This window comes from Xiphophorus maculatus, chromosome 6 (assembly GCF_002775205.1).
Source record: "Xiphophorus maculatus strain JP 163 A chromosome 6, X_maculatus-5.0-male, whole genome shotgun sequence".
Classification (NCBI taxonomy): domain Eukaryota; kingdom Metazoa; phylum Chordata; class Actinopteri; order Cyprinodontiformes; family Poeciliidae; genus Xiphophorus; species Xiphophorus maculatus.
Genome location: NC_036448.1, coordinates 8,868,250 through 8,890,245, shown reverse-complemented (window position 1 = coordinate 8,890,245; position 21,996 = coordinate 8,868,250). Strand labels below are relative to the sequence as shown.

The 21,996-nt window shown below is 39.9% G+C and overlaps 1 protein-coding gene across 1 annotated transcript in view; it reads right to left on the bottom strand.

The window, feature by feature from the left end:
• LOC102233709 (sodium channel protein type 4 subunit alpha B-like) overlaps positions 1-16,270 on the bottom strand; it is a 47,728-nt gene extending 31,458 nt beyond the window's left edge. The window contains exons 1-6 of the mRNA XM_023335944.1: positions 15,852-16,270; positions 6,584-6,889; positions 4,120-4,238; positions 2,502-2,591; positions 775-903; positions 109-200 (exon numbers count right to left, since the gene is read on the bottom strand). Coding sequence (XP_023191712.1) covers positions 109-200; positions 775-903; positions 2,502-2,591; positions 4,120-4,238; positions 6,584-6,850 — 697 coding nt within the window. The 5' untranslated portion in view covers positions 6,851-6,889; positions 15,852-16,270. The remainder of the gene's footprint in view (positions 1-108; positions 201-774; positions 904-2,501; positions 2,592-4,119; positions 4,239-6,583; positions 6,890-15,851) is intronic.
• Positions 16,271-21,996: the final 5,726 nt, after the last annotated feature.

The window sequence follows — 21,996 nt, the reverse complement described above, 5'->3', positions numbered from 1 at the left end:
ACACTGTCATTTATTTCTCTATAATTTGTTAAATAAACCAAAATTTTGCTGCTCGTTTTTTACTGTGTAACTTTAGAAACAAAGAAGCCGTTTTCCAGGCTGCCTCACCTGGAATGACCGAGATGGTTTTCAGAGCTCTCAGTACTCTGAAGGTTCTTAACGCAGAGACATTCCCGAGGTCGACAAATTCAGTGACGTATCTGGAGTTTGGTGCCAAAAGAGAGGAGAGGAGAGGAGGGAGAGTTTAGATCACAAAAGTTTATAATCGCAGCACAAACAGACAGGTACAACTTTAAGATGGAGCGCATTATGAGTTTATTATTTCTCTGGTTGCCTCAGTTTGTCAAAGTGTGGCTCAAAGTTATTAAAATGAATTGTTACCAGTTACAACAGCCGTGATGTAAAGTAAGGGTTCGTCCATTTTTCCCACAGTAAAATTCAAGCACTTTCCAACCATCTTCAAAGTAACTTTTCAAACTTTTGGAAACGATAGAAAAGACGAGGAATCGGACAAGAAGTAGTTGGAGCATGATGGTGCGACGTGGTTTGAAAGATTTATCACGTGAACAAACTTGTCATGTTTGTGTCATGTTTGAAACACCGCTACTGCAAATTGTGCTTTTTCGATATTGGCGGAATGTCATCAGATTTGTAATGGAAATGCAGCTAGGTGAATTAAGAGTGATTTTGTGTTGCTGTTTTCAGACAAAACAGTTGACTGGTCTCAGGGAGTTTAGCTAAATCAAATAGATTGCTTTGAAACAGGCTACTCACGCCATGATGATGACGATGAAGTCGAGCCAGTTCCACGGGTCTCTCAGGAAGGTGAACGGCACTAAACAAAACCCTCTCGCGAAAATCTTTATTGCCGACTCGAAAGTGTAGATGCCAGTGAAGGTGTACCTGGGAATCGTTAGAAACAGGACGATGAACACACACATTTCTGGGCACTAGACGCACATTAACCCCTGCTTTAAAATGAAGTACAATAGCTGCGGTGCGGACTGACACGTTTTCTGTGGAAATATAACAACGGCGAAATGATTTAGCAGGCAAACTGAGAGCAAGATAAGAATAACATGCTGAAAGAATTTGAAACCAAAAAAAAGTGACAGCATGGGACATTGTCATCGGCATGAATATGAATTCAGCAACAAGGAGCAGCAGCAGTGTATTAATACAGCGAAAGCATGAAGCCTCTTCCAGCAGCTGAGCATTTAGTCGTAAATTTACTTTAAGCTAGGTAAAGTTTAATGACTTAAAGAATGCTCATTTAAATCCGCACAAGATATACATTTTTGTGTTGCCTGTTAAAGATTTCATTTTCACTCTACATCTGATATCCACAGCATTTGTTTTTATACGGATAGGATATTAGCAACAACCTTCTGGAAAAGGATCTACAAATCTGAGACGTCAAGCAGTAAAGATGGAGGATGCATTCGTCTTTCAGTGAAAGAGATGGGGGGTCAACTACTGGATTGTGCACAAAGTGCCTAGAAAACTCATGATTCTGCCCCTTCAACGGCGGACATACAGTATGTACACATATTCAGGCTATTGTTTTACACCAGACCAAACCAAAAAGCTCAATCTGAAAATGTTTAATCTCAACAAAGTGCCTGTGTGCGATGGGAAAATAAGACCTAGCTAAGACAGACAATGTTTAAGCCCTGGGAAAAACAGAAAATCAATCAATAAAAATTCTTAGTAGCTTTGTTCAACTTTAAAAAAATAAAAAGTTTAAATTAATAAATGCAAGAGTTTCGTGTATTTTAATGAGGGTTTTGTGGTCACCAATAGTTGTTACCTGTGATTTTGTCACCATCCTCTGGTCTGGCAGGGAAGTTTGATAAAAAACTTTCAACATTGGCAAAGACCAAAAAGGACAAACTTCACTTTTTTCAAGAAGTGATAGATGATCATTCAGTTACAAAAAACCCTTTGCACGTTTCACTTTCAAATCCACTAGTTTTCTCTGTTCCCCAACACTGGGATTGTTGCTGAAAGAGGATGAATCAATAAGACGTTGAAACCTTTAGCCTTAGGTTTTGCCAAAGATGTGGGTATAAGGACATTTCTAGCATCTCTTGTTTTTTGTATGCATTTTATAATATTTGCAAATGATCTATTTTTATCCAATTCCTTGGGAAGAAATCAAACATTTTCTCTCAAAATAAGTTTCGTATAATTGTTGAAGCTGCAACAAAAACGTAAGAAATCCTCCGACGATGAACGTTTCCACTGAATCTTTCGCGTCATGCACAGCAAGAAGGTCCTTGAAACACGTTCAAGGCTCTTCTCATTCCACGGCATGCCGACGTTGTGTTCAGAGTACAAGGAACACGACATGCACCACATCTACATATACTCACATTTCCAGTAATTCTGCAGAAGTCTCTGACAAAGCAACAGACCCCGGCAACTCTGCATTAGCAACGTTTGGGATGAACAAACGAAACAAAAACACGTTAAGCGGGGAGAGATAAAGCTTTACTTACTCCAGGTATTTGGTCCATGTTGGCGGATCGGACATGGCCATGAAGAAACAGTTGGTCAGGATGGTGAACATTATGAAATAGCTAAACAACGTGGGAATGGTTCAGGAAAATGTGGAGTGGCAGAGAAATACATAACGTAGCGTTTGTTTTTCTAAAATAAGCTGGTGGTGAACCAGAACATAGAATAATACAGTCACTGTAGAGTTATAAATTAACATTGAAACTATGAGGCAACGTTTTCGTTTGTCTGGTTTTGTTTGCCAGATATACTGTAGCGTGTCTTGCAAAAGTATTCATGCCTGTGGGACTTTTTTTCCCCCACTTTGTCACTTTACAGGCTAAACTCATTAGCATAGTTATTTGATAAATAAACACTGCATAATTGCACAGCAGAAGGAAAAAGGCACATCCTTGTTTCTACAAATGAAAACGTGGAAAGTGGAGCACGCATATGCATTCAACCTCCTTCGGTATTTTATTTTTATTTTTTGTAGAACAATCTCACTTTCTAATCTCGCCACAAATCCTCAATCGGCTTTAAGTGAACCTCCAACCAGACTTTTGCAAACTCAAACTGTTTATTTTTATTCAGAGATTGACCTGTGTTTATCTCCATCCATCTTCCCATCAGCTTTGACCAGAACTTGTACTTTTTCATCAATGACTTATTGACTTAAAACAAGCTCTCCTATATCTTGCTGAAAAGCTACCTGTGAGTTGGTTTTGTGTTATTCAAAGTGCATTAGTATACTTGCACAATAAGCTAGAGCAGTGATACACCACTTGTTAAGATTCCTGTGTTTTTACAGTGTTTTGTTCTATAGTTGCACTGAATTTGATAAACGGGACCAAGGTTTAGGTTTCTGAATACAAATGCATTGTACAGTTTTCTGATTGTCTCATTCGTTTTTCAGATGGAAGTCAATTAAAATTCAACCGGTGAAATTTGAGGTTGACAACATAACATATGAAAGTTTTCCAGAGATGTAAATACCGGGAGGTACTGTACCACTGTCCTTATGACTAAAGTCATAGGAATATCTGTGGTCTACAATACATTTTAAAGGGAAAGAAACTATTTGTTATATAGATCAGAGGCTCCCAAACAACATTAAGCCATCTGGCTGAGGACGCCCTTTGCAAAAACCCACAGACAATGCTACAAAACATGATCAAACAGATAAACCTTTAGATTTTTTTACTTACTTTTACTCACTATTCAATAATTACTCCATTATATTAGCATAAATGCTGTCTGATACTTCCTTATTTTAGTTTTCCGTGAGTTCTTAGCTTTTTTTTCCTCCACAGCTGGACGGTTCCTCTCGTCTTATACTTGTCAGAAACGTGTCCATTTCACACTTACTAGCGAAATACAAACCAGTGAGTTTGAATTTGTTGAATATTAGAAACAGGCTTATCTGGCAGATAAAGGAACATATTAACTTTAACTAAGGTGAGACGTCAAATTACAGTGACTATGACCTTGATTGTCTCTATTTTCACCCTCAATCTTAAGATGACACCTTATTCAATAATGTCCTAACATCTTCCAAAGCTAACCTAAAACGGCAAAGTCAACAAACACAGACACCAACAAGTCATTCAAAAAGGATATGCATGGACTAAGATTTTTATGGCAATCGATCTGATGAAGTGGAATGGACTTAATATGTAAAGTGCAGACGTGGCGCTGAATCTGAAGATGGCTTTCCCCTTGTTAAGTACTATAAAAGTCTGCAAAGAGAAGCAAAAGACAAACACCAGTGTTAAGGCGAGGGGGGGAAAAAATCCCATTTCCAAACATTGTAACATAGTGAATCTCTTGTGCTATGTCGTGGAGAGAGACTACGCATCAGCCGGCAGCAGCTGTTCAGCTGTTTCCTTTTACCGAGAGGGAGCAGCAGCACCGTGTTGACTCAATCTCTCTGTCTGCCATCTGTGCTAACTTCCACCACAGGCAGTCATCGGGGCAAGTTGAGATAATGGAGGCAACTCCAAAGCATGCAGGACGGCATGTTTCCCCAACAGATGTGGCATTTATTTAAATATTTCCTGGTCTTTGGATAATCCTCCCATCCAGCAGCGCATCACATGCCAAAACAAAGAGACCCTGAGAATGGCTGCCATGTCCTGTTTTCATCTCTCCATTAATGGGCGGCAGCCTGATCCACCAGCTCAGCAAATCAAAACTTGCTAATCCTATTTCAGAATCCACCAGAGATCTAAAGAGACGCAGACAGGCCGCGTTAGTCACGGCGAGCCGCAACGAAGAAATTATTTGAAGGATCGCTAACATTTCCTCCCAAAAGGGAGGTTTCTAAACTTATTATGCATTAGACACTAAGACAGTAACTCCAAATGCGTTTCAAAATGAAACCCTTTCTTTAATGAATTATTATTTATCAACTAATGTGGAATATTCAAAAAGGGGGAAATTATGTCTGGGTTATATGAACAAATTATATTGATTATATTGTTTTTTGTGTTGTTGGATTGTTTGTTGACAGTTTTCCTCTTTTTATTTTGTTTGTTATCTCTTGGTTTGAGATGTGTGAAAAATCATGCAATAAATTCATATTTTATAGGAAAAATTTGCATTTTGCTCTGAATTTAGAAACAACTACATGCAATAAAATATATATATTTTTTTAAACAACTAAAGATATCCCTGTTTAACTCAGAGAATAAATTTGAGGAGACACAAAGGCACATTTTCCCAATCGGTCCTCATGATCGGAAAGATGGAAGAACAGTCACCCTTGGGTGGGTCTTCAGTCGTAAAGAAGTGCCTCACCGTATCTGAAGCAGTAATGAAACCATTGAAACGACTGGAATTGCGACAAATCAGGCACTGAGAGCAAAACGGTAAAATAAATAAGAAAATCCTAAATTCTCTTATGCTGCTGTAGCCAAAGAGTTTCATTGTTTGAAAAAAAGTAAAGTAAATAAATAAAAACAACAAAAAATAAAGAAATCTCTGTTTGGTGACCTGTGATTGGTCAGTGTGACGGGCATCAGACCAAACATGGCCTATGACAAATTTCAAGCAGCAGCGATTTTCCTGGGGAAACAGAGACCGACATCTGAAGTGCTTCTTTCTCCATTTTCTTTTTCCATCCTTTTAGAATCCCAAGATAGTAATTAGCGCTTAACACTGGAGGTCAACTGACTTTATAAACCTGCCAGAAATGTTGATTGTTGGTTGGTTATTATTAGCAATATGCGCTGATGTACCGCTGTTCAACAGTTTTTAAACAGGCATATCTATGGGCAGCACAGCATCACTGGGCTAAGCCAATAAACTCTTCTATTTAGCTCTGGGAAGAAGTTAAAAAGCAAAACACCTAAAAAATCTGAAAGTGATTCGTTCGTTCATGTGATGTCTTTAGTGTAATTCCTAGGTGTACACAAAAGTAGCTCGAAATTAAAGAACTATGAATTAAGAGAGGATTTGTTTATTTAAAAATACTAAAGGTCAAGGCTAACTTATATAACAATTGTCCTTCAGTAAGAGTGGAATAATTGTGAGAAGTGAAAACTGTTCTTCAATCTTAAAAAAGAATTATAAAAATAATTTGCTAAACAAATACAATAGGTTTGACAATGCTGTCTTTTATGAGTTTGTCTACAAGCAGCTGGAATTCCTTGGAGATTTTAGAAAAATGTGCAGTAAAGATTCTGCTGCTTTGACTTGTCATTTAAGTTTTATATTTATTAGAAAGTGAAAGTGAAAGTAAAATAAGCTTATGCTTTTACCCTCACTTTTTTTGGTCTACACCTTTTGTTCATGGCATTGACAAGAATTTCAATATTGCTGATCTATTTTTGTGCTACTTTTGTGTTGGGTTGGGGTTTTTTTCAGCATTTTGTGTTTTTTTCTTTTTCGACTTGTGTATGGAAATATAAAAAATTGCCAAATAAATATATACTGACTTAATTGCTATCCGACTATAACCCGATGCTTCCAGCCCATCATCAGAACTGAAGAAGTTGTTCCGCTGACAGGGAAAATGTTCTCAGAAAGAAAGATAAGCGCTGTCGCCTTCACTTTGAGAAAAATAAAATCGAAACGTTTTCACCTTCTGGTTCTTGTAGTAGAAGGGATCGATGTCCTCCAGTGGAACCCCGACGAGCTCTGGAGGGACGTCGCCGAAGATGCGCGGCAGCTGCTTGCCCGCCTCCAGGTCGGCGCGGGGTTTGGCCGCCTCGGCGTTCTTCTGAGCCTCGGTGCAATCCTTGGAGCTCTTGGCCTGCTCCTCCGCCACCCGCCGCTCCAGGGCAGCCAGGGATTCGCGAGTGAACCGCCGCAAGCCGTCAGGACCCGTTGGTAACAGCGTGGCTGCCATCTTTTCATCCTGATCGTCCTGTACTAGAATTTACTTCTTCTGAGGGAGACAGAGCAAAGGTCAGAAATAGCGAAGAGAGATTTTCCAAGATATGCTTTGCAGGTAGAGGATGTGGGTTGTGCGGTGGCCCAGTTGGTAGCACCATTTGCAGCAGAAGGTCATGGGTTTGAATCCCATTTCAGTCTCTCTGCATGGTTTCGCATTGTTCTCCCAGTCCATATATCGGTTCCTTCTGGTTTCCTCCCACAGTCCAAAAACATGATTGCTAGGTTAAATTTTCTCTCTGAATTGTGTGTGTGCATGGTTGTAACACCTGCCCAGGGTGTTCCCCACCGCTCGCCTAATGACCTCTGCAACTTAGCACAGATCAGTGGTTGTAGACAATGGAAGGTTCAGTAGATGGATAAATTAGAAGATGTCAACCTGCTTTGTTCCCTTTGCTACACTAAGGGTAGAGCTGTAAGACGGCTTACAGGTCAACAGAACTGACAGGGTGAGTATTGTATTTTCCCAGCTGTAGGTCACACAGGTTTTGATAATTTTGCCGGTCCTGTGACTTATAGTCGGGTGCAACTTACATATGTTTGTTTTTCCTCTTCATAACACATTTTTTGACAGTTGTGTTAAATATTAACTCATACTGACAGATATGAACCAAGGATTAAACATTACCATCTCCCTCATGGTGCGCTATGAGGGAGATGGTAATGACCAGACATGGAGAGACGACTCCAATGTTGGGTTCTAATTTATCTGTTTCTCAGCTTTACATCATGTCAAAATGTTATTCCCTCATCAAAAACATACCTGGAGTGTTGCCTTGATTCTTTCATGCATCCTTGAATCTCCCATGGCAACCATTCAGCTGTGGAAAACGTCTGGGTGGACCGAGAGCCGCCTTCGAGGTGCAGCTCGTCCTAGGAGATGCAGTTTCCAAGCTTCCGCCTCACAGAACAGTCCTTCCTCCTCTACTCAGCTCCTTCAGACTAGCCAGCAGCAATTAGCAAACTGCGCATCTGCTGAGCTCATTATACGAGCTACTAGTCAGTGCAACGCCGGTACAAACGTTGTTAAAGGGTTAATAGAGGAACACAGTATTTTTCTAACTGAAGTTAACATTATTTGATTGTAGCATTAACTACCCAATACTGCTCCTTGTGCTGCTGGGAGAGGCAGGAGTTGCGTCTCCACACTATAGTTGCTAAAAAAAAACATTAATAAAAATGTCCTTATGTGTTTGCCTTCTTCATGTTACCGCTTCATGCAACGCAACTGCCTCTCTATCACCCGGGATTTAAACCGCCTGCGTCTCCGCTTCTCTCTGCCGGCGAAATACTCAGCGGAAAATTTGAAAGTTGAAAGAGCAGGTCAACCTGCAACCGGAACATATCACCAACACGGACTAAAGTCTCTCTCATGTTTGACAGTTTCTAAATAAATGTGACTTATTCTCCACTTCCACTTATATATGACATATTTTTTGAGTGACACGACTTATACTACGGAGCTACTTATAGTCCAGAAAATATGGTACTGGTGCAGCCCCAACAGCTTAAAATCCACACATCTTGTTCCTGAAAGCGGAACATGTGTTTAGTTGAAACCAGGTTTCTGGCTTTAAGACAGCTTTGATGTTTTACGGTTATGAGGAAAAGCCACAATGTAATCTAAAAAACAACAACAAAAAAAAACAATATGAAAGTGCTTTCCACTACTACAAATTTGCTCCAGAATCTGAGTCACGGACAGTGTGATATTTCAATAACTGGGAAAGCTTTCCAAAGAGAGGATTACATTTCCGCGTTCCCCCGATTGACACAGAAAAACCCATTGTATCCTTTTCATGTGGCCTAAGCTCCAGGTCTTCCATCTCCTGCTCTCCTGAAATGCATGGATCCCTTCACACGTTCAGCCAGACGCCAGCTATCTGCTCCCTGCTGATCTGCTTAGTTGGCCCAGGTTGACACCAGATCGGCTCATCTCGTGCGGTGACATTGTCGTCTCGCTTGCCGTCGCGACGCGCATCCTCAATGTCACTAAGTCGATAAAAACACGCTCGACCTAATGTTTTCTCTGTCCTGGTGGTACGGCGTCATGTGACAACCGATTCAGAGAAACACATATGCGGCTTTTTTTTTGTTTGTTTTGTTTTGTTTTTTTGCTTCGTAAAAGTCAAGCGACGCAGCAACCAACCGGTGATGATAACCCAATCTGTGCAACATACAGTTAAAGTGTATAATTAATCTACTTTGAAATGCACAGAGAGCCGGCCTGCCAGAGTGTGCAGCTTACTTGCAGGAGGACGTGTACAGTATTAAACTCAGCAGGGTGGGGAGGAGGAGGAGGAGGAGAGTGTTTTAGTTGAATGAAATTTAATTCCCGTAACAGCCAGATGTGATATGGTCATCATCGCTTCGAATAATTAATAGAATTAGTTTCAAATAGGAGCAGAGCACACGACAAGAGCAACTGCTTGAGGAAGTTGTGAATGTAACTTAATCGTTTCATTTTACTCAGGCTGGGCCGGTCACGACAACAAATTTTAAATTGTCCCAGCGATTCTTGCAAACGATGATATCGTCGCTTTCGAGTAATATATTGATAATGGTATAGTAATAATGCAAATTTGCCCTCTCAAAGATAAATAAACTTTAACTTTGTAAAAAAATAAATAAATAAATGTTATTTATTTATTTGTATTTATCATTATTTCACTTCTTTTTTTACCTTTTGCATTATTCTATTTTTCATTACGATCTTTGAAATCTTTTTCTGGGAAATCAGGAGTTGTGACGATTGTTTCATTTATCATAATGCACAAGTCTGCTTATCTTTTCTTCTCAAGTATTGAAATTAACATGATGATATCGCGACTATAATTTTTGCACAATTTACTTACTTGGAAATGAGTAAATATAAAATAATAAAAAAGAACATAAATTATCAAGCTCATTTTTTATTTATTTATGTAATTCCATTACTGCAACAAGCTTACCTGAGGCAGCAAAATAAAATAAATGACAGGTCGTTTTAAAAACTACTGCTGCAGTGGCATTTATTTTCCAGTTTCATTTTATCTTAATCTGTGCATAAGTTTCACATATAACATACTACCAACAGTTTTAAAGATTTTAAAGTTTTAAACTTTAAAGACTATAGGGCTGTTTGATTGGTCTTAGTAAGATCAGCTGCTAATTCTTGGTGTTTAAAGCCGAAGTTCTTTCCCACAAATGAAAACTGTGAGCTCAAAAAGTAGAAGACGAATCTGTCAGCTTCAAGTTCATCTCACCCCATTTCTTGTTTAATATTGGACTTAACTTGACCTGTTTGCATGTCTAATGGGTTTTTATTATTTGTTGCTGTTGTTTGATTTATTTATTTTTCTTACATCCGATAAAACCACAGTCCTGTGCCTCGCGCAGTCTAAAGATGAGAGGAGAGCCATTTTGTTGAAAGGCAGAAGAACTCTTCTGCTAGAAATCCCTCTGAGAGTTGATGTCTTCTGTCTTTGGCAGAGTACATCTGCCCCCTTCCTCTGCCTCCAGCCGGCTGGGCCAATCGCAGAGCTGCCCTCACGCGGGGCAGGTCGGATGCGCAGCTGTGCGGCGCAGCACCGCTCAGGTACTTCCATAAACAAACACGATCTCTGCTGCTGCTGTTAACATTAATATTATTATTTTGTGGCTATATAAAGAACTTGATATTTTTATTTTCCTCCAGTCTCCAGTGTAAACGGTTACCTTTGTAAATGTCTGGAGGTGTTTACATCTACACCAGATTGCTTTTCTCTTCCGGGCATTCATTGACTGGCGGGAATTTAACAACAGGGCCGAATATCTGACTGTTAAAGCTGAGAATCGACATTTCTAAATTGATATCAGGGCATGGTTGTGCAGTGGCATCCCCAAAGGAGGCTGAGGGGGAACCAAGGCCCCCTCAGATCATTTTTTCATAAATAATTTCTGCTGTAATTCCTCTCCCTGTTGCAACTTTTCATGCCCCACTTTTTCCTTTCACTCAGCTTTCTGTATATGTAACTTATTATGACACCCTGATGTTCTGAGATGCTGAATTTTGTTTATGAGTATTATTATTTGTAAGCCACAATCATCAAAATGTGAAGAAAAAACCCAGGCTTATAATATTTCTGTGTGTGATTAATCTATATAAAATATTGAACATTTTCAAGATAGTGAAATTTGTCTAACTTGCACTGGATAGTCAGAGAAATGTTCATGCTTCACCCCAAGCTAATATATCATTACATACTTAGTCAGAATACTCAAAAAGTCATATTTGCTATTTCTTGTCTTAATAAAATTAACTTTCAGAAACCCAGAACGCTGCTTCTCTTTTTCAAAACCCACATTCCTTATGTTGCATCATCAGTCCTTCCTTCAGATAAACATTTCTCTTTTCACTTTCATCTAGTTTGTTCTTTCTTGGCTTCATTCAATCAAGTAGCAGATGTTTATTTTACTGCATTATCAATCCGATTACGGCTATTTGAAGTATGAGATTCTCAGAGATACACAAGGTAAAAGAGAATGTATTTGGATATGTGGAGCCAGAGTCCTGACACATGTTTATTTTTGTTTTTTTGTATTTTGAGAAAAGTATGTTTCAGTTTTCAGAAATGTTTTCTGAATATGGAAACAAAGACCTTCTGGACAATCTAAAACTTACTATTTCCTTATGTAACCACTGTGTAATTATCAAAATCTGAACGGCATTTGTGAGAAGAAATGTGGATTTTAATTTGCTTTTTTTACATCTTAGAGTCACATTTCAAGGTGTTTCTTTGGGGGGGATTTTAAATGAAACAGCTGCATATCTTTTAAGATAAAAGTCTGATAGCTTTGCATGTACATATAGAGACAAAAATGTTTGCCTGTTTATCTTGTCAAAACAGGCTAAAGAGTCCTAAATTAATTCAGTTGCAGACTTTGACTATTCCATTGTGGCTCTGGTTTTACGTATAGGCTAGACTTGTTTTACTTTTATGAAATAAAAGTGAAATCTGTGAAAGGTTCAAAGCTCAAACAACACTTTGTACCCTCACCCTTCATGCTAATGAAATGTCTTTTATTTACAGGTGTTAGAATAAATGGGATGTGACTACAAACACACACCTAATTTATCTGGTTTAAATCTGTACAAATAAAAATAATCATTTTTATTTAACTTCACAACAATGTGTAACTTTGTGTTGGTCTGTCCTAATAAAAATAAACACTTGTTTGTGGATGGCAGAACCACAAAATGCAATTTATGTAGCTACATCTGTAATAATGCTACTTGGACCGAAGGGAAATATTATTATTTATTAAGTATTGAGAGACTAAAAATAGGTTTGGATGCTTTGAAAAAGCATTTGCTCCTTGCCTGATTTCTTCTCTTTTTTTGTTAGTTATTAAACTAACAAATGTTCGAGATGATCCGATTTATCTTGAGATAAAAAAGACCCGAGTAAATACAAAGGATGAGGGGGAAAAAGCCATCAAAACCAACCTCGCCTTTATGTGAAAATATAATCCTCCTCCTTTTTAAATCACACACACTGAAAATATAAACCAAGTTATCCGACTTTTAATCAAACTAAGTTTATCCAAGTAAATATATTCAGTTTATCATGTTAAGCAAACGTAGTAATGTAGTATGTTTGACAAACTTAATTTGATTACATGGAGCAAATTAACTCAATTTTTTTTTGTTTTTTGTTAAGTTGGCGCTCTGTTCTATTTTTTCAGTATTATAATTTTAATTAACCAAACTTCTTCCTTCAGTTTCGCTCACCGAACTCAAACCTGATTTATTGCCTGGCCTGGAGAGTCAAGAATGAAGTAGGCTTCCAGATCTCAAAAAATAAATAAATTAAGAAAAACACACATCATGCCCTCGCACCTGGTGGCAGAAATTTACCTCTATTGAATAACATCAATATTTAACTGCTCATTGTATTTTACTCGTGGTTTTCTTTTTCAGACATAATAATCTGATCTAAAACATTTAAACATGACAGGAAAAAAAAGCAAAAATATGAACTCTGTACTGGTCTGAAGTCAACTTTGGCAACTTAGTTTAAAATTCAGACTTTCAAGGCAGATGGGAATAAACGCCATTTTGAAAAGCTAAATAGCCATCAGAGAGAATGAGCGGATCACAGACACCTGAAAAAAAAAGTTTCTTTGACCTTCATACCTCGGGTTTTTCCTGTCATGGATTTGTTTAGCCACTTCACGTATCAAGTGACTTGACATTTGCAGAATCAGACGCCAAACATCTGTTTTAGAGCCACAAAGACTGAAAAACGACTGAAGAAATCCTTCAGCGCTGACGAGACTTCGCCAGATCAAGCACCAGTGGTTAAAAACGTGGAACACGTCAGGTTCCCTGCAGGTTATTTCAGGTTGTGGGTCCACAGTTTGAAAAATCGTGCTTACCTAGATCAGTAAAACCCTCCATGATCTACTGTGCAACACAAACATTTGAACTCTCTCTACAAGAGCATGCATTAAAGGATAGCAATGATGCTAGATCAGAGTGAAGGAATACACCAGGAGGTTTGTTTAAAAAAAACAAATCCTAACTTCTGATATGTTTTATACGGAAAAACTGGTGTTTTGTCCTTGGCACACACTTCACATCAAAGTGCTTCGATTACTCATCACCAATAAGAAATCATTATTTTTAGCAGTGGAAGAAATTTTTACCCTGTCAGCTTTTCCAGTTTGCCACATTGAAACTGAAACAACTATTTTCAGAAGCCTCTCTGCAAGCATCAATTTTAAAGTTTCACCCCAGATTCTCTATCGCATTTAGGTCTGGCCTTTGACTGGGCCATTCCAACATGTGCATATGCACTGACGTAAACCACTCTGTTGTAGCTCTGGCTGGATGTTGTTGTGCTTGAGTGTGGCGTTTCGCTCCAGTATGGAGACTTCTGCCACCTGTAACATGTTTTCTTCCAGGGTTCTCCTGTTTTTACCTTTGAAAAGCGTTTCTATCCCTACTGAAGAAGGGATAGTTTGTTCAGGGTGATGAGCAGGGTTGGTCAAATTTGATGAGTTTACATTTTAGTTTTGATCTCGTCTTTGCTTTGTACCACGTAGCTGACAACCTCCAGTTTGAACTTTATCTTGCAGCTCTCTTTCAACAATGACTTTCTTTTTGTCGCTCTTTCAGTTTGTAAATCCAGGACTCCTAGTTGTCATGTCAACAGTTTCTCCCTGGTATGGATAAAGCTCTGCAGCAGATTTACCCCTGCTTCTCTGATTAATGCACTCCTTTGCCCAGTGTGTCAGCCATGTCTTATTAGGTCTGCACATCTGCCTTTTACTGCTTTTTCTAGGTCTGCTATTATGTGCTCAGTAAGTTGTTCAAACTTTGAAGTACTGTTTCAGAATCAAACCCTGATTTAAAGGAGTTGTATTGCGTGTTTTCTAGCCACATTGTGCTATTTTGTAGTGACTATGTTACTTTCAGTTGTTATACAAAACGCTGAATCTCTCGAATATGACTTAAAAGACATTTGGCTTCGTAATTTAACGCCTTGCAATTGGGCCTCTGTCAATTTAAGAAACTCCTGCTGAAACTCCACCTTCAGGAAGTCATCACAACATCGCTCCTCTTTTAATACTTTGACAAAAATTTTTTTTTTTTTTTTTTTTACCAGCGTTGCACTGAGAAGTAGCTGATATAATGAGCTCAGCAGATGCACAGTGCCACCATGTGTTTGCTAATTGCTGCTGGCTAGTCTGAAGGAGCTGAGTGGACGAGGGCTCGTCTGTGAGGCGGAAGCTTGGAAACTGCGGCTCCGAGGAGGAGCTTCATCCTCGAAGGCGGTGCTAAGTCCACCCAAGCGTTCTGCAAAGCTGAATGTTTGCCAGGGTGGGGGGGTTAAAGGAGTTCTCAAACAGGCATGGAATAATTAAAGCAACACTCCGGGTACGTTTTTGATGAGGGAATAACATTATAACATGATGTAAAGCTCATAAAGTTGATTTAACATAATACTGTCCCTTTAAATTCTTTTCCATAACTTTACCTTTGACCTCTCTACAGTGTTCCTTGATCTCTTTGATGCAGATTCTTTCAACTTCAGAAGGTTGTAATTGCTCCAGACTTCATTTAGGGGTCTCAATTAGTGGCACTTTCCAGATTTTTATGACAAAATCTTTGATAGCCCTGCGTCATTATTCTGTCTACTTCCCAATTACGCGACGCTTTGTGATGGTATCACGAGACAATGGTTGAACAATGACAAAACACGAAAAGTTCTTTAGCAAAGGACTGCAGTGACACAACTGAAAAAATGACAATAAAAGTTGCTTCTGGGAGCATGTCTCAGGTCTGGTAAATGTTTATCATTATTGATATCAAAGATCAGAGGCATTTCGTGCTGATCCAGAAGCCTCGATCCAGAAGCCTCATTCGTGAATTCAGAAAATGTCAAAGTAAGCCTACAGAGAGTTTTCACTTGGGCATGTTAGGAGTGATTCGACCTCACACTTTCAGCCGGGCTGCCCTGGACTGATGACCTACTTCTCTGGCAGAAACCTTTTAATGTAATTGCAGACAGCTTAAGTACACAAGTTTCAGAAGGAATGAGCTGACGAAACGAGACGCTTGTTAAATTTTAAAGAATAATAAAGAAGCAGTTGTTTTAGTCGAGAAAAAAACAAACAAACAACATTTTTCCTGACAGTCAAAGAGTAAACAAGATGGATGCAAGGAGCTTTAGTTTGAGACGGTACACAGGCTAAACTACCGGGTCACTCATCATAGAGCAACTTTAAAATACTAACTAAATATTCCTTGAGCATTACCAGACTTGGTGCATTTAGCTTCAACTTGCTGTTTTTCTGATTCGGTATATGTGAAAATAAATGTAAATAAGAATAAAGCAAAGCAACAACAACAAAAAAGGTGTTAGGCATTAAAAGGACGTTTTCCCTGGTCTACACGGTAAACATTAATCTTGACGTGGACTAATACTTACATACGAAACTCCGAGATTTAAAGCATCGTTTTCAGAGTGACATTCTTTGGGTTTCAGCAGGAAGAAGGACCAAGCCCTCCGCGTAAAATCCATGTCTTCACGTCGACGCTCGCATCTCCTCTCGAACCCAAAACTCCCAATCACCCGAGCGGAGACGGCTGACCCCCCAGAATCCAAAAGTTTCGCGCTCAAAAGACACTTGTCCGAGCAAACGCCGACATGTCGTTTTGCTGCCAGAGGTGCGATAAACAGCTGGGCCGGCTCTGGCCCCTTTCACGCGGCGCGTCTTCTGCGTTCATCCCAAACAACAAAAGGTCCCGGGAGCCCGCGGAGAGCGCAGGGGACGCTGCGCTGTCTTCGGCAGCAGTGCGCGGCGGCGGCAGCCAGAGGCGCACCTCGATTTGCCCTTGAGCAGAAGAGAGAACATGAGGGAGGAAGCAGCTGCACAGAAGAGGATTACTGCTCCTGTGGGCGCATCATGCCGCACTAAAACACGGAACGGGGATGTAGGCTAAGAGAGCCGGCAGTATTTATTAGCCCATCAACAAGTTAGGGAGGGGGGAAGGTTGAATCGCCGGGATGCTCAAAAGTTTACAAGAGTTGGTGTTATTGTTGCATATCAGCCTACTACAACCACAATAGGCCGCTTTCATGTAATCTCATCTAATCCAATCCAATCATTGTGTGATGCTTTTCATATAAACCAGTGGGCTCATTTCACAAAATATGCGTAATATGTTCTTGGGTTTTTTTTTTCCGAGCCTGTGCATTACACTTGTGTTTTGATTGAAACTGTTTATTATGACCTACTTAATGCTCCATAAAGCTCTGATTTAACATGGAAACAGCATATTGGGGCGCACACATAATTCTGACCGCCCTCTCAAAACCTAATTGGGAGTTAGATTCCCTCACTCTGAATTTTACACTGAGTTTCGTTGGGGGAGAGCAGGGGTGTGTGTGTGTGTGTGTGTGTGTGTGTGTGTGTGTGTGTGTGTGTGTGTGTGTGTGTGTGTGTGTGTGTGTGTGTGTGTGTGTGAGCTTGTATATGCTACATATAGAGGACATTTTTCACTAACAATCAAAGATCATCTGTGGAGTGACAACATTTTCCCGTCTTCACTTTTTAATTTCAATTCTAGAAGTATGGTGTGGATTATTTTTTATTGATTAGTTTTGATTAAGGTTAGGAACACACTCAGTTGTTAGGATTAAGGAAAAATATATGTATTGACTTCCATTTGGCATAAATGGAAGTCAATACAGAGAGAGTCCTCTGAGTGGTACAAGAATGTGTGTGTGCTCAATGAAAAATAAAGACTCATAATCCATCCCAAAGGTTCATGCATATTTTATTCAAGAGTAAAAAAGTGGATCCAGTGGCGCAAAAAGTGGGTATGCAGGGTATGCAACGCATAGGGGCGCTGCACTAGAGGGGGCGCCAAAACCCCGTCTCGAAAAATGTTTTTTTCTTGTTGGCATTTTCTATAATTAACAGAATGAAATGATCATTAACAGGGGAACAGCACTGATTAGGCGCCCCTCTGCTCCTCCCATGCAGGTGGCTGTGCACGTGCCCCTAAGAGTACGCAGGCGTGTTTTTTTAATTTTTTTTTTTTTTTTAGACTACCACTCATAGTGCACTTGACAAAATGGAGCGGCAGAAAAAAAAGCTGTCCGGGGCGCAAAACAGAAAAAGTAAAAGGGAGAAGGATAAAGATGTTGGCGGGATGAAAAAAAGCCTTTCAATGTGGTTGAAAGATAGTAGGTAAGTACCGGCAGTGTATTAGCAGGACAGGAGGGCTGTAAATAATCAAGTTAGCTAAAGCTAGCAGCTAGCCTAATACGGAATCGTCCCATATTTGCTGTTAAAAGTTGCCTCCCCTATTAAACCATTAAGGGACGCGATTTGTTTTGTATTTCTATGAATATGTGATACATAAACCTGTCACAGACACATAACCGCGCACTAAGTAAGAATGACCGAAATAAAACTCAGGAAATATTAACACAGGAAAGCTAAAGCTGCTGTGGCGGCAGTGCCCAGCTATGGTCCAACACTTAGCCCTCCTGGGTGCATTTTTTCACTCATATATATTATGGATTCTTTAATTAAAGATGAGTTGTTCAAGTTCATGTGTGTATCAGACAAATTAGTCATCAGAGTCACTAAAGCCCTTAAACTCAAAAAGGTTGGTGACCTATTTTACCAACCTTTTTGGCAGGGGGACACTTGATTTTAAATGTCTTATTCAATACCACTACAGTGGTGTTGTGATGTATCTGATAAGCCAGATCAGATGTAATGTCCAATCAGTAACTGTTATCCAACAAGGAGTGGCCTTTACCACACAAAATGGGGGACACATTTAGGCAGTACATGGTTGTAAATGGCCCACAGAAAGTTTCTGATGGTCCATATCCAAGATCAGAGAAGAATAAGAGGTGTTTTTCTAAAGCATACTGTTTTCGTTTACTGTCTAATGGAGAGAAAGTTGAACGAGATTGGTTACTGTATTCTAAAAATACTAACAGAGTCTATTGTTTTGCATGTAAGCTTTTTGGTGAAGCTAAAGTTCTTGACACATGCCTTGTGGAGGGGTATAATAACTGGGGATGTCTTTCAAAAACACGGAAGCACCATGAAACCAGTAGTTCTCACATAAATGCTTATCTGACGTGGAAAGAAATGGCATCTCGCTTACGCCTAGGTAAGACTATTGATAGTGAACTGCAGAAAACCATGGCAGCTGAAAAAGCACACTGGAGAAGTGTGTTGACTAGAGTTATCGACTGCATACTTTTCCTTGCAGAGAGAAACTTGCCACTAAGGGGGAAAAATTCTCAGTTAGGAAATCCTAAAAATGGAAATTTTCTGGGAATCCTTGAGCTCATAGCGCGATATGATGTAACACTGGCAGAGCCTCTTAGAAAGGCTGCCTCCAAACAAACCACTGGATATCTGACATGGTGCACTCAGAATGAATTTTTAGATTCAATATCAGAGTGTGTTTTGAGTAAAATATCTGCCAAGATCAAGTCCTCTAAGTACTTTGCAGTGGAACTGGACTGCACACCTGATATTTCAAAGCAAGAGCAGGCCTCAGTCATCATTCGATATATGGGGGGGCGCCGAAGATATGTTCGCATCCACCTCAAAAATATGGAGTTGCGCCCCTGAGTGGATGTTTATAAAATCTGAACAATTTCCTCCCATAACCAAATTAATAATGGATAAAGACAATTCATATGGCAGCAGGTACAGAAAACCAAGGATAGAAATCTATTGTTAATCAATTCATGTTAAATAAATGGGAAAAAAAATTACTTATTAAATATTTGGTCATTATTTCAGTTTGAGTCGGGCAGAACTTATCTGTTCGTTCCCATAGCAACGATCAGAAGCAGGACCCTCCCCAGACCCACAGTGACCTCACTGATGACATCATGAACATCACAACAGATCAAAGAAGTTCTGAGGCTTTAACTGCTTGAATCTCAACACATCAGTTAGAATCCAAACGTTTCAGTGAGATTCAGGTTTTGTGTCTAGAGAGGATTTTTGTGTTTCCAAAATGCCATACCCTTTAATTTTCCCACTTGGTTTTGGACTAGGATATCTGGTGACGACAGGAATGAGGAAAGTATTCGACCATTTCTTTCCTGGAAATGATTCAGATGAAAGTACCTCCCAGGACGTGGAGAGTGATTTGTTTTGGGACGGGCTTCCATCAGTTCCCAGAGATCAAGCTGACCCGGCTGGGGAAGTTTCTTCTGCGGCGAATCTCAAAGCTCAGCCTTCGATTTCAACAATTTTATGTCCGGAGTGTTCAGCGAAGACATCGAGAAATGGCACATCCTCCGGGGTCTCTGACCTTAAATGTTCCCCAGACGGCGCGTCGGGTTCAACACGCAGGAGCAGCAGTGGAGCTCCAGGCAGTAAGACTGCCCACAAACAGAAAACTGCCCTGAACGAGGGCAGAAGGTACCCCTCAAAGTCAAAAGATGAAGAAAGACTGTTGGAACCACAAGTACCAAGTTCCCAAATAAAACGCTACCCAAGACGGTGCACTTTGACCCCAGAAGAGGAAGAAATTTATAACAGGATGTTACTGATTCCCCCAAAGAAAACCTACCACTTTTGGGATAGCTCAACCTCTGAAGAAGAGGACACCAATTGGGACCGGGGGCGTGCCGTGGTGGCTTAGGGGTTAGCGCGACCCGTATTTGGAGGCCTCAAGTATTCGATGCGGTCGTCGCGGGTTCGACTCCCGGACCCGACGACATTTGCCGCATGTCTTCCCCCCCTCTCCTTCCTGTCAGCCTACTGTCATATAAGGGACACTAGGAGGAAGAAACATTGAATTTTGCGAATAAACTATCAAAAGTTAACATCCTGTTTGCAGGTTTCTCTCCGGGCGCTCCGGCTTCCTGCCACAATCTAAAGTCATCACTGTTTGGTTAATTAGTTTCTAAATTCTCCTTTGGTGTGAATAAAACATCAGGGCTGCACAGTAGCTCAGTGGGTAACACTGCTGCCTTGCAGTAAGAAAGTCCTGGGTTTGAATCCCAGCCTGGTTCTGTCTGCATGGGGTTTTCTGGTTCTCCATGTCCATATGTGGGTTCTCTCCGGGCGCTCCGGCTTCCTCCCACAGTCCAAAAAGATTTAGTGTGATTTATAATGGATGGATGTTAATAATAATGATTATTATTATTATTAATATTACCATTACTATATATAAATAGATATATCTATCCGTCTTTGCTGGGGGATTTTAACCAGGCCAACATGAAGACTGTTCTCCCTCACTGAAACCAGTATGTGGATTTTCCAACCAGGGGAGTGAATACTCTAGACTTGGCCTACATAGAGGGTTAAATAAGTAATATTTTTTATTTATTTAACAAAGAGATTAACGATAGATTTTAATCTCATCTGTACCGCTCAAAAATGCGCAATACGTCTATAAACAATTTTGGAGAATTATCCACCTTATTCCTGGAAGGTTTTTTGGGGGGTAACTGTTGTGCTGCTCCTGGTTGTACTCTAATCAGACCAAGTTTAGTTTGTGGCTGCAGCAAGTTTTCATTGCCTACTGACAGATAAGGAAACAAAAAGAATTTGGCTAAAAATTCTAAACTTGAACAGAGAAACCAAAATGCTTCATATGTGATCATTTCACTGTGTGGACAAAAAGCCAACGGAAGAAAACCCGCATCTGCATCCGAAGCAACTGAGTCAGTGAAGTAGCTAAACATGCTAGTGCGGGTTATTTGCGGCCATTTCTTCAAGTCGCCATCCCTCCCCGCATTAGCTGTAGGTAGCGGTAAAACAATATTGCCACATTTAAGCTGTGATAGCTGGAGTTCCCACATGTTTTACAGCCTAAAAGCTCTGACGAAAGCCGGTTAGCGAGTTGCTAACATGTAAACAAACGGCGGTTCCGGTTTGCGGCGGAAGTCGCGCCCACAAATCACACAAAGCTTCATGGGGGCTCGGAATAAGGTGGATAAAGAAGTACGTAAATATTCCCTTTTCCAACGAAATAACGTCTTTGCCACTTCGACACAAGCACAGTGACAAACGTTCAGAGGATGAAAACACTAGACTGCGAGTAAAAATCATATGACCCAGCTTTTCACCAGCATTTAAACGCACCACTTGTGCATAAATCTGAGGCTGTTTGAAGCGTGAAATGAGTCAAAAGTGCTTTTGTCCTCATAACCGGATCAGTGCGTAAATGCAGTTTTATCTGTGTATCAGGCGACTCGTGCGAACTTCTTTAATATTTGTAGGACTAAGAGGGTTTGAATTCCTAATGGTCAGATTTGTGAGGTTGTAGTTAAAAAAAATTGTGTGCAGAAATTTAACGTTTGTAGAAATTGTAATTGTGTACTTTTATTTTTTTATATGTAATTTCTTTATACTTGTGTATGCATTTGACCACATATTTACAAGTACCCAGTGTTATCCACAGGTTTTCTTTTGACGGTTTACAAATAATGTTTCACAGATAAGTAGAAAAAAGACAAATAAAAAAAAGGAGGCAATGACAAAAGAAGAAGAGCTTGTATAGATTCTGAAGAACCCTTTGCAGTGGTCAGTGTGTTGGTGTGTGTGTGTGTGTGTGTGTGTGTGGGTGTG